This window comes from Phytophthora parasitica (assembly GCF_000247585.1).
Source record: "Phytophthora parasitica INRA-310 unplaced genomic scaffold supercont2.79, whole genome shotgun sequence".
NCBI classification, from domain to species: Eukaryota; Oomycota; class Peronosporomycetes; order Peronosporales; family Peronosporaceae; genus Phytophthora; species Phytophthora nicotianae.
The window spans coordinates 84098-96199 of NW_008649065.1; the positions used below are offsets into that span (position 1 = coordinate 84098).

Genomic DNA, 12102 nt, shown 5'->3' on the forward strand with positions numbered 1-12102 from the left:
GATTTGTGACTTGCTACTGATAAAGTGGTTAAACTTCACCACGGCTACATATGAACACTACTTAGTTAATCCGTCCTAGGCCATTGAGGTGTCACGATCGGGTGCATGGCGTACTCGTTAGTGGGACTGAGCCCCCTGTTCTCGCGGCGACGCTTCTTTCTCGCGTATAAAGCCACACCGGCGATACCCGCAACCGCAACAAAGCTGCCGATGACAGCAACCCACACTTCTTCAGAGTTGTCCCTGCTAGCCGAGTCAGCGCTGTCTGCTGCTGCAAACGACACCGTCTGAGATTCCCCTCCACTCGTATAAGCTGTGGTGGACTCCACCGTTTGCTCAGATTGCTGGTACTGCCATTGACCGCCCTGGTTGTACGGGGGCTTCGAATTATTTGAGGGAGAAGAGAGTTTCGGAGTCTTTGGACTTGGAGTTGGCTTAGGAGTCTTCGGGCCTGGCGTATAAGGCTCCTCCGTCGTCGGTGCCGGTGTCGGCTCGGGCGTTGTAGGAGCTGGCGTGGGTTCCTCCGTCGTCGGTGCCGGCGTTGGTTCGTCCGTGGTCGGGCCTGGCGTATAAGGCTCCTCCGTCGTCGGTGCTGGGGTTGGTTCCGTAGATGGAGTTACTGGAATATCAGTTGAAGGCATCTGTGTAGTAGGCTCCGAGGTGACGGGTGCCGTCGTCACTGGAGTCTCTGTAGTTGGCTCTGGCGTCACCGGCGCCGTTGTTACTGGGGTTTCCGTCGTTGGCTCCGGGGTAGTCGGCGCAGTCGTCACTGGGGTTTCCGTCGTTGGCTCCGGGGTTGTCGGCGCAGTCGGTGGAGTCTCTGTAGTTGGTTCTGGAGTCCCCGGCGCCGTCGTCACTGGAGCCTCTGTAGTTGGCTCTGGAGTCCCCGGCGCCGTCGTCACTGGGGTTTCCGTCGTTGGCCCTGGCGCTGATGGCTCTGTTGTCGCTGGAGTTTCCGTCGCTGGCTCCGGAGTAGCTGGCGAAGTTGTCGCCGGAGTCTCTGTGCTTGGCTGTGGTGTTGTCGGCGAAGTTGTCGATGGAGTCTCTGTGCTTGGCTCTGGAGTAGTGGGCGACGTCGTTGACGGAGTCTCTGTACTTGGTTGCGAGGTAGTAGGCGTCGTCGTCGATGGAGTCTTCGTCGTTGGCTCTGGAGTAGTCGGCGACGTCGTTGATGGAGGCTCGGTCGCTGGGTTCTCCGTTATTGGAGACTCTGTCACTGGTGCTTCCGTCTCAGGTGACTCAGGAGCAGGCGTCTCCGTCACTGGGGGCTCTGTCCCCGGCGTATCAGTCACTGGCGATTCTGTCGATGGAGACTCAGTCGGTGGGGCCTTGGTCGAGGGAGATTCCGTCACTGGTGACTCCGTTATCGGGGCTTCGATGACCGGAGTTCCGGTTGAAGGAGGCTCCGTCACTGGCGTCTCGGTTGGCGGGGACGCCGTCACTGGAGTCTGTGTCGCCGGCGTCGCGGTCTCGGGTGCGCTCGTGACCGGGGCCTCGGTAGTGTCCGGTACTTCTCCGCAGTCGTACAGCTCCGTCACCGTCGTGGTCTGCGTGAACCAGCTCTCGTCATAGTCCTCGTTGCCATCGAAGGCAGAACTCGTGTCAATACTTTCCACCACGTCGTCCTTTCCATCGAACTCCCATGTCGGGCAGCTTCCGTCCTCCTCAATCGGCACTGTCGCTGCCGGTGTTGCCTCTGGTGTACTGCTTTCGTCTCCACAGCCAACGGACGGCAACACACAACCCCAAGTGGATCCAGTGACGATGCGGCATTCAGCGTCTTCGGGTGCGACGCAGGACCCGTCCAGATAGGATGCGAGATTGTTATGACAGTCTGCCACAGCCACGTCGCCTCGTAGTGGGCAGGCCGTGCCTGCAGGTGCAGAACCCGCACCTGAACACAGGGCTCCTCTGGACTCTGATAGCGCATAGGTGGCGTCACCGCATACACTCACGTCCAGTGCGGCTACACGCTGCATGCCCAGCGCCGCGAGGCCTAGCACGAGCGGAAGTTGCATACCTCGCTAAAAACGTGGCAATGAACAAATGAGTGGCAAAACGCTCGGAATCGAAAGTGACGCGGCCACTTCGGCAGTCGGTGCATTCCACACGAACCAACTTGGTTCCCGAACGGGCAAATAATCGCAGAATCAAGCCGGGGTATACCACACCTGTAATATGTAATAAGTTTAAAGTCCAAGAAAACGGTGCCGTTAGAAGCTTTTGTTCGCCATGCTTACGAGAAACGTGACATTTTATATAGATCCATAATTGATACGATTAGGTTTAAAAATGTGTATAGAGCTTTAAGCTTTCTGGTCCTCGTAACAACGTGGTTGATTGTGCAATTTATGAACACAACCACAGGCAGTCCCTGTTGGATGTGATATCTGAGTTTCTTGCTGACACTGATCACTCAATCACTACGCTTATTGTAAACTAACTGTCGCTACTACTTAAGTAAATATGGGCGATCGGCATTGGGTACAGTTTAGACTGTTTGTCTAAACGTGTAGTAGCGGAGACGAAGCACGAGCGTCAGGCACATTGCTCCGAGCTGGAGCAGCTTTGGAATTTATTAGAGACTAACCACGACAGAAAAATAAATGGCAGCCAGCAATGCCCCAACGGCTAGTTGCCGTTGTAGTGGCGACAGCCACTCAATATCCAGCCCCGCTGGGCCAGTTATACGCGGACTCTACTCACAACTCGCAGCTTTGAAAGCGATTTGGATCAACAAAACAACTCGCAGCTGTGAAAGTGATTTGGATCAACCGGCGAAGTTTGATGCCGTGCGATATTTCTTAGTCAAGTCATTATCACGTATTAGCCAGAGGGCACCATCAAGGATGACTTGCGTTTTTGTTGCTTCACATCGACCTCCGAAACAAAGTTCACGGTGCATGGGCCAGCTATGCGCGGTCTCCACTCACAACGTGCAGCTTTGGAAGTGATTTTGGATCAACAAAACCGAAAGTCATCCTTGATGGTGCCCCCTGCCGAATACGGGTACGTGATATCGACTTGACTAAGAAATATCGCACGGCGGACAAGATATCACATTTATCTTCGATAGCGTTTGATTCAGAAAGCGTCAAACTTCGACAGTCGCTTCTCATCGACCTCCGAAACGAAGTTCACGGTTGCAACTTGAAGCTCGGTTCGTATACCATCTCACGCCAATGTATCGTGGGTATTTATTTCATAAAATATGAACGGCAAAAGATTATGGCCTGCACTCCGTATGTGTATCTTCTGTTTACAGGCACTAGCTCCTATGGTCATTGCAGGCTCGTCGTGTGAGTGGAGCTACAGCGGGAGAAGTGTTGGTTGGTAAATGCTTCAGACTCGTACTCACTCAGGAATGTCGTTCAAGATGGACGAGATGGAGCCACGCCTGCCGTTTCGGTGGGTCGTGGTGGATGGTCGTACGCTTGTGGAGCTCGCGCCGGTGCCTTTATCCCGTCCGCGTCCGTGTCGTCGATCTCCGCGAAGTCGTCTCTCAGGTACACTTTGACTACGCAAACGGGTCATGGAGGGTAATTCGTCGTGTCGGGGGATCTTGATGGGCGGTGGCTGGTGCGCATGAAGGCCAAAGGATGGTTTGCGCTTCTTCGTTCGGGAGATCTCGTTTTCAACAATCGCGTTGCGCTTTACTCCGACGACTTCCTTGGTTTCAGTCTTTGTCGCTGTGGATTTCATCTTCTTCCTCTTCTTGGCAGCGCCACTGTCTGTTTGAATGTTATCGTTGCCGTTGCTCTCGTCGTCAATAGGTATCTCCGCTGGACCCACCATCTCGTCCGTGATCTGGGCAACTGGAAACTCGTCCTTGACCTCAGTGACAATCATCTTTTCTACCTTACTGGGAACCTTGGCGTCGGTCTGTGCCTTGCGGCTCTTCTCGTTTGGGTTCTGGATCACAGCTGATAACTCTTCGCGTAGACCGGCAATTTGACCTTGGAAACGCTTCCGCTCAGCACCTGCTGCGTTGCTTGCCAGCACTTGCAACGATGTGATACGATTAACAAGACTACGAATGCGTCTGTGTGGCCACCGGACGAGTCCGTTGCGACGACAGATCTTCTTCATCAGCGTGATACACACACCCAGCTCCTTTGCAACTACTGCCATTGGTTTGTTGAAGTGCGGACGTAACTCGTTGAGTGTCAGATCCTTCACATTGATGACCCCGCCAGTGTGTGGCATAGGTGGCATCATTGGCTGCTTGATCATGTTTGTTGGGCTGCTACTGGGAGCTAGGAACATGCTCGGGTCACTCGAGACCATAATGTCACTGAGGGTCACAGCGGTGGGCGTCGGAGGGTAGCCAGGATTCATCCCCGAGGCATTTGGCGGTTGTTGCATCATCATTTGATGAGGATTGATACCCATTGGGGCTCCAGACATGTACAGTGACGACAAACTGGACCCGTGAATGGGGGACATCTGAAGCGGGAGGCCATGCTCCAGTTGTTGCTCTAGTTGCTGTTGCTGCATTTGGAGGTGTTGCTGTTGGGCTTGTAGCTGCATGTACGGCGTCACAAGACCCGTTCCGCCCGCCAAAGGATCCATCTGGTTCGCGGGCTGCGTCAACAGTGCGTACATGTTTTGCGGGGCTTCGTAGGACCAGGCGTCGGAGATGAATCTCGAGTCGAACTGCAGGTCTTTCATAACGGTGGGGGACACAGGCGAGACAGAGTCGCAGCTCATGTTGGGCACCGGGAGACCATCGCTGGGTTTTGGTAGTCCAGATTCGTCGATTGTTGCGACGGTGTTGCTTGTGTGGACGACGGTGGGTGATGTCTCCACCTTGAGACTGGAGCCTCCGGGCGTTGTAGGTTTGGTACGGAGCGGCTGGAGACTCGAATCGGGCCACGTCAGGCCGGATTTGGAGACTTCCGCGGGTGCGACGGGCTTGTTCTCGTCCATGGTTGACGCGACCTTCATCATGGACGACAACACAGAAGGCGCCATGCGCGGGCTGCTCTCGGGCCCGGTCACGGCCAGCTCAGGCGCGCGTTGCTGCTCCATCTCGGCTGCCATTTGTCGTAGTGCGTGGGCTAGACGTCAAGATCTTGTCTTGCGCGCAGCAGTGGAGTGGCAGACGTCCATCAGCCGCGCCAGCGCAGCTTGTAGGAGGTGCGAGAAAGCAGGCAAAAAAATCGAAGAAATCTTTCTGTAATTTCTCTCAAATTTAGTGCGACCCTTCGAATGGTGTCGTCAGAGATGCCCACGCTGATTGGGCTAAAGTCGGAGCAGACCAATCTGATTGGCCCGAGCCGCTCAAGAAATCTTTTCAAGCCTCGTCTATGCCAAATTTAAGAAATGCCTGTAGGATTTCAAGATTTCAGTTTCGTTATGAACTTCGTGCAGCGATCAAGTTCACGTATCCTAAGAGCGCCCCCTAATGTACTCCACGTTGTGCCTACCAGAGGCTCTGGTCCAGAGCAGCTCGAGAAGTAGACAGTGCGCTGCAGTGCGACAGCCTTCAGGCGTTGCATCAGATTGCGCGTCGTTCGTATGCAGTATTGGGTCACGTTCACAGATTGTGCGTACGAGCCTTTCCTCTGATGGCTTCAAACCAATGACGACTGGCAAATTTGCGGCGCTCCATGCAGGTTGAGCTGCCGAGGGTGCAACTTGCGCTTATAGTACACCATGCAAGAAGTGGTTGGCGCTCGAGCTGCTAGATCTGTCGCTATGTCTCCGCTATTGGTATTATTATAGATCCGAACAAACATAATCTAATTTCAACAGCGGACATCAACCACTTCAGTCTACACTTGGCATGATCGCGTGTCGATACATGTACTGCTAACGCTGTTCGTGGCGATACCCTTTCGCTGAGGTCTTCCAAGCCAATCGCTTGCAGTGACCGATTCGGCATGGCCTTTCGGCAGCCGAAACGAGGCGGCTTGGCTCCGCCATGAAAGTTAATTGGGGCCGGAAATGACCAACAGATATGACGGAGACGAAGCCCCAAGCCACGAGTGTGTTGAAGTCACATGTCAAGAATGCTCGGTCCGACCTCTTTCCTGTCTGAACAAGTCGATGTTTGTTCACCTGCGCTGCTGAACCGAGAAATCCACCATCAGTATTTTTTTTAGCCCACGTAGTACCGGAGCTCCAATGTTTTGAAGCACCTTGTGGCCCCCGGTATCCCTCGAACTGGAAGAGCTCCATCGACCGTAGAGCCTCACGGACCAAGACGTTTCAGTGTCACCAGGCACTTCCCCAGCTTCGCATGAGAAATCGCCCATACGGTGGGTACGGCGGCTTCGGTCGGGCGGCATCAGCGTCATATAATTTTTTGTTAGACGGTGTTGTAGTCAACAGCAAAAGGTCCACAGTGGCACAGTTGTTCAGTTAAGCTATCCATCTCAATGTGGACGCGGAGCTATTCCGACCTCGGATCCTTCAAGTTGCGGTCGCTACGGCGCTTGTTACTGCATTGAAAGACCATAGTTCACCATTCAATTCAATTGGGCGTGTGTTAAATTATACACTGTGACACGTTCACGGCGAGGAAGCGGTGCGGGACACACACAAATCACCACTGGCGACAGTTCAGTGTCAATGGTTTTCCTGGACGAGCCGAGTGGTGACCTTAACGTACTCACTCAAGTCACTCTTGGCATGGCAGTAGCTCCTCAACGAGACCTGCCGCTGTAGCAGTGCTTCCTTCCAAAAATTTTGATGCAGTCTTGCTGAACGCTCATGCCTGTTGCTGTCGGCGAAACCGAGCAGCTCCCGGCCATTTGTAGCAGAAACGTGTCTCCACCTGCTTTCCTCTATGCCGGCACTGCACAGCTGATTGACCCCGTCCCCCGCCGCAGCAGCGGCAGTTGGCTAGCCACTGGCCCTCAACTCAATTGTCAACCTGCTCCGCGCGCCAGAATCCTCGAGGCCCATGCCATGCCCAGTGGTTCCAGTGCAGGTAGCTCCTCGTTGCCCTCGTCCTTCTCGTCCAGCGAGCACAAGAGCGACTCAAGTTCTGCCAACAGCCAAGTGCTACTTCCACAGCCATCGAGCGCAGCTCCACCCAGGACAACAGACCAGCTGATTGAGCTGTCTGTATCATCCGAGGAGATCGCGGACTGGAGGCGACGACACCAACAAGCTCAGACAGAGCCAATGCCGTGGCCCGGTCGCACCCGCAGCGTCTTGCGTCGATACTCTCCGTTGGTCCCTCCTACGGCGTTGCTCATTGCGCTGGTGGTGCTTCTCGTACAAGACCTTGCGAATGCGAACAGTAATGCTGACTCATCAGATTTGCCTAGCGAACCCATCGCACCGATATTGCAATGGGGTGCCTGCTCGCTGGACAACGTCGTCGCCAGCGCTTATAACCTCTCAGCGCAGTGTGCAGCCGTGACACTTCCGCTGTGCTACGATGATATCTGCGAGACGGAAGACGCCAACGCCTCCATTATCGTATCATTCAAGCGAATACCTGCAATTGGAACAAACGCCACCGGTGCAAGTCCACAAACCGTTTGGTATCTCCCGGATCGACCAGATTTCCAGACAAGTGAAGAAGCGGAACTGCAGATGACGCTCTTGTACGAAGAGCTGCGTGGCGACACTGACATCTACACCCTCAATTTGCGTGGCAGCGGTAATAGCACAGCTCTCTCATGCAATTCATCCGACGGATCTCCACTGCAGACGGCCATATTTAGCCGAAACGATGGCGTTCTAGATCCAAACGACGTATGGGTCTGTATTAATCGACTCTATGATTTGGGACACACCAATCTCAGTGCATTTTCGCTGGCCAGCGCTGCCCGGGATATCGAAGCGGTTATCAGCCAGTTCCAGCCTGATTCGCAGGCTATCGTGTATGCACTCGGCTACGGAACACTCGTGGCCCAGCAGCTCATGCAATGGGGTGTCGCGCAGGTCGTCGGCTACGTTTTCGACGGTGCACCGGGAAGCTTTGAAGACACAGCATCAAATCAAGTTTCCAAAAGTGATGAAGACTTCGGAGAGGTAGCCAACGAGTTCCTCGTTTGGTGCCAGGGTGATTCAGATTGCTCCAAAATGTTCTCCGATTTAAGCTCAACCACAACGCTCAACGCGACACTATTAGAAGTGTACACTCGACTTGATGCCGACAGAACTTCAATGTGCTCCATGATCCTCACGGAAGTCGATACAAGCGGAAGCAGCAATTCCGCTACAGATTCTACGACCCCGCCGTCGTATGTACTTCGCCAATTGCTTGGAGTGATGATAATGGATTCGACCTTGTGGCCGTTCATTCCTGTAATTGCCTACCGCTTTCATCGGTGTGGCTCCGAAGACCTCACGCTTCTCTCGCAGTTTGTGAACTCAGCATTCGAAACTGGTAACGACGCAGAGACCCCGGAACTGCTGTTTGCGATCCAGACCTTCAGTGAACTATGGGAGGCGCCGTCCCCCGACCAAACTGAGCTGCTGGAACGGTTCACCGACGCTACCATCAGTTCTGGTCGAGTATATACTCAGCTAGAGGCTTACTGTTTGTTCACTGGCGACACCTCCGACGCATGTAGCAACATCAACTCATCAGCATCGAGCTCTTCGTCGATCGGGACGCTATCATACTCGACGAACAGCAGTGCACTTGATATTCCGTCTGAAACCAGCGTACTGTTGCTGAGCGGAGGACTGGATGCACTCTCGCCGCCCAAATACTCCACAGCGCTATTCAACGCCTTTCAGGCCGATAACAAAGCACTCCTTGTTGCTCCGAAAGCCACGCACGGTGTAGTCCAATCGGCTTTGTTATCGAATGGAGCCGCATGCGGTCGCAGCGTGCTGGTATCTTATGTGCGCAGCAGCGGTAACCTGACTGCGCTCGACATGTCGTGCATGGCCGCACTGCCTACACCGAGTCTCGCCATCTCCAACACTTCGAGTCTGTTAGTGCTTGGCGTGGAAGACGCGTACGACGGGGTGCTTGTGGTGACCAACAGCAACAGTGGCAGTGCCGGCGACTTGACCGAAAGCGGCAGTTCCGAGAAATCGGCGACATCGTCGGGATCGACCTCGGACGAGTTAATCCGCCGCATATCGGCACTTAAAAGTTCTAGACGTCGCTACAAAGTTGCTCTGATCGTAGTGACGAGCGTGCTCGGAGCCGTGCTGATCACAGGTGCAATGATATTGATATACCGTCGTCGTCGAAAACAGCAGCTCGCCGGTGAGGAGGAGATGCTGCGGCGCATGCGTGGCGACGAAGAAAACGAGCTTGAGCTCGTACGAAGCATCTACTTGCTCACGTCCGACTCCCCCAGCAGCGGTGAGCGCGCGGTGACTGGACGGGTGGCGTGACTGTATCAACATAATGTTATTTAACTCGTACATGCAGACCTTGGACCCCAGCAGCGTTGGGCCTCGTACACTAGAATAATTCCAGACACTAGCTAATACAAGTTGTTTTGTCAAAGGTCTACGCGATTCTGGTTCAGAAATGAAGTTTATGGTGCTGTATCTATCTGAAGGCAGCACGTCCGGCACCCTGATCGATCATCCTGCTCACACGCACGTGGCGGCAGCGTACGACCGGCACGCTCGGCGGGATATCCGAAGTCAGTAGCGCCAGCTTTAGAGCCGATTGGCAAAACACGTTGGGTTTCGAAGTTCCAGCCTGGAGCTTGATTACTTGATTAAGGGTTAACGTAGTTCCAGAACTGAAATTGGGCCCCTGCTGCATCACCAGAAACGCGGGAGTCGAGTGACCAGCCCAATAATGCCATTTCTACTCAGCAGCGAGACGAGATCATCAGCTCAAAATTTGAGCCTCGAATGAGAGGGGCTACCCCGGTTAGCCTTCCTGTCATGGAGTTGTTATTCGGGTTATCAGTAGAATGTCTCCCAACAATGCGAGCCACGGAGAAGTACCAAGGTATTGGTCTCCGGTAAACTGTCACTGACATCTGGTTGTTGAGCAACATACAGCGCGCGTGGCTGTTTTACACCAGACCAAAACGTTTTTGGTAAAAACTGACAGGAGTCCCATCACCAAGGTGGTACAAATTATCAATACGAGCAAGAGATGCTCGAAGCAAGCACGCCTCAGGGGCGCCTCTGGTGAGAAGCGATCTTTGCCGTCGAGGTCAAATGGATGAAACTCTAGTTACGAAAGGTAGTAGTTGCTTGGAGGCAAAACTGAAGCAGCGAGTGAAGAAAAAAAAAGTCGTATCATGCTCGTTTCGTTGTGCCTATAAACAACCATAAAAGAGCGCCTTGATTCAAAATTGTCAGATGCTCAAAGAGAGAAGTAATAGCTTGTGCCTTTCCGGTGTGAGCCTATTACTTCTGCAGTATTATACCATAAGCTTGCATTTCTCGCTGCTGTCGACTGCTGAATCAAGCTGTTGGCAGTGGACAACTCGACAAGGTGAAGCCGCCTCTCTACCGGCCTTGAAGTCTACCACTAAACAGGCCGTTTAGTTTTAAACACTGCCGTTAATACCGATACAGCTTCTCGATTCAAATTCCTCCACTTCACTCACTACTGCAGAAAAGAAGCTCTGGAATATTATCACAAAAAGAGAAACTCGACAACCATCGATTTCATCTGGTCAGCTTTAGCAAAATACTGTTTTATATTAAATCTGTAAATTACGCAAAGGAAATAACGTTTTTTCCTGACGTCGAGTGCCTATTTTGAAATAGGCACCAGTTCAGAAAGGATCTGGAAAAAAAAAAGCTTTGACAGAATTTATTGATCGTAATACAAAATTTAAATTACGACCAATAAATTCTGTCAAGACGAGAGAGCGTCCAAATTGGGGGACAAGGGACCAGACAGGTCTCTCGTCTTGATTCCTTTTCTAACAAATCGCCCTCTCTCTCTTCGCCTTCTGTTCCCTCACTTCAGAAATTCACAGGTAGAAGCAAAACGCAAGCCGCGCAGCAGCAATCAGCAGAGCCCCTAGCTTTGCCTCGCTGCGCTCGCTTGCATCTTCTTCCTGATCCACTCCTCCGTCGCCATGATGGCCTGGCCGGAAGAACCGCAGCCCCATAATGGTAACGGCGAGTGGCCCGACGCAGAACTGTTCGAGTCCGCCAACTTCTACCCGTCCGACGCCAGTGATGAGCGGGCACAGCATGGTGCCAACAACTTCCTGAACACCGCCAACCAAGACACTGGAGGATCTGCGGGCCTTACATACTCAGCGTCATGCCCGTCATTCTCAGGGATGGACGACACCGACGAGTTTATGGGCGGGACTGCTGGTGGCAATGGCCTCATGCCCTACCCGTTCGACTCGCAGGAGCCACTCATGGATGCATTGGGCCAATCTGAGGACACATCGTTCCCTAACGACAAGAACTATGACATGCTGCTGCAGTTCCAGCAGGAATACCAGAACTCCTCGCAGCGCCAGTTCCCGCATCAGCAAGTGATGGGGCACCCCATGGACTTAATGCAACAGCAGCAGATGTCCGGAGGAAGACGCGGCTTCCACGGCTCGCAATCATTCACCAGTCTGTCCAATATGGAATCCGAGTATAACCGAATGAATGGTGCGGCGTCCTGCGATCTTGAACTCGTGCTTGGTGCTGAAACGGCTAACACAGTATGTATGTGGTTGTGAACAGCTAATAGCAAGAGAAAGAAAGGAACCGAGCGATGGATGAAGCTGCAGCGTCACAAATCCTTTGACTCCTCGACGCCCATTTCGGATTCTTTTAGCTTTGATCCCAATGCGACTTTTGGCAGCGCGTTCGGGTCATCGAACCCCACGCCCGACCAGCTGCTCCAAGAGTGCGTGTTGCTTGGTATTTCGCTTATGAGTGCTAATGCTGAACTAACTTGTAACTCGGTAATGATGTGCAACAGACCACCGGATAGTGACATGATTGGATTCTCTATTGACGACTTCCCACCTTCGATCCAATCCAATGACCCAAATTGGCCTCCAGTCGCGTATGGATCCGCACCGAGCGCTATCGGTGGGAATTATATGCAGCAGGCGCACCAGAAGCGTCACCAGCAGCAGCAGCATCATCATCATCATCATCATCATCAAGCTTCTATGCAGTCATTGAGTGACGCTAGTGGTGATAATTCGGTATCCTCATCGGCAGAAGTCGAACCTGTGTCGG

General features: G+C 53.2%; 6 protein-coding genes across 7 annotated transcripts in view; 2 read left to right on the forward strand and 4 right to left on the reverse strand.

Moving 5' to 3' along the window:
- PPTG_24282 (hypothetical protein) overlaps positions 1 to 4 on the reverse strand; it is a 2348-nt gene extending 2344 nt beyond the window's left edge. The window contains exon 1 of the mRNA XM_008916088.1: positions 1 to 4. This exon is cut by the window's left edge and continues 2344 nt beyond it. The gene's annotated coding sequence lies outside the window, so the exon portion shown is untranslated.
- Positions 5 to 65: 61 nt separating this feature from the next.
- Positions 66 to 2134, reverse strand: PPTG_24283 (the record flags this gene model as incomplete). Of its 2 annotated transcripts, none has more annotated exons than XM_008916090.1 (2): positions 864 to 2134; positions 66 to 686 (listed from the first exon to the last, which is right to left on the reverse strand). In XM_008916090.1, exons 1-2 carry the CDS (start codon positions 2016 to 2018, stop codon positions 66 to 68), a joined length of 1776 nt encoding a protein of 591 aa, XP_008914338.1. In that variant the 5' UTR covers positions 2019 to 2134. The 2 variants fall into 2 exon arrangements, with proteins under 2 accessions (XP_008914338.1, XP_008914337.1); XM_008916089.1 differs by having other exon boundaries at positions 66 to 818.
- Positions 2135 to 3123: 989 nt separating this feature from the next.
- Positions 3124 to 5166, reverse strand: PPTG_18030 (hypothetical protein). The gene has a single exon (XM_008916091.1). It carries the CDS (start codon positions 5041 to 5043, stop codon positions 3355 to 3357), a length of 1689 nt encoding a protein of 562 aa, XP_008914339.1. The 5' UTR covers positions 5044 to 5166; the 3' UTR covers positions 3124 to 3354.
- A 648-nt stretch (positions 5167 to 5814) lies between these two features.
- On the reverse strand, positions 5815 to 5928 carry PPTG_24284 (hypothetical protein; the record flags this gene model as incomplete). Its single annotated transcript, XM_008916092.1, has 1 exon — positions 5815 to 5928. One exon carries the CDS (start codon positions 5926 to 5928, stop codon positions 5815 to 5817), a length of 114 nt encoding a protein of 37 aa, XP_008914340.1.
- Positions 5929 to 6691: 763 nt separating this feature from the next.
- Positions 6692 to 9439, forward strand: PPTG_18031 (hypothetical protein). Its single transcript, XM_008916093.1, has one exon. The coding sequence runs from the start codon at positions 6718 to 6720 to the stop codon at positions 9316 to 9318; it is 2601 nt and encodes an 866-aa protein (XP_008914341.1). The 5' UTR covers positions 6692 to 6717; the 3' UTR covers positions 9319 to 9439.
- Positions 9440 to 10865: 1426 nt separating this feature from the next.
- PPTG_18032 (hypothetical protein) overlaps positions 10866 to 12102 on the forward strand; it is a 4461-nt gene continuing 3224 nt past the window's right edge. The window contains exons 1-2 of the mRNA XM_008916094.1: positions 10866 to 11520; positions 11596 to 11761. Coding sequence (XP_008914342.1) covers positions 10983 to 11520; positions 11596 to 11761 — 704 coding nt within the window. The 5' untranslated portion in view covers positions 10866 to 10982. The remainder of the gene's footprint in view (positions 11521 to 11595; positions 11762 to 12102) is intronic.

Coding starts and splice junctions, on each gene's coding strand:
- PPTG_18030 (XM_008916091.1), bottom strand. CDS start 5,043: ATGGCAGCCGAGATGGAGCAGCAACGCGCGCCTGAGCTGGCCGTGACC.
- PPTG_18031 (XM_008916093.1), top strand. CDS start 6,718: ATGCCTGTTGCTGTCGGCGAAACCGAGCAGCTCCCGGCCATTTGTAGC.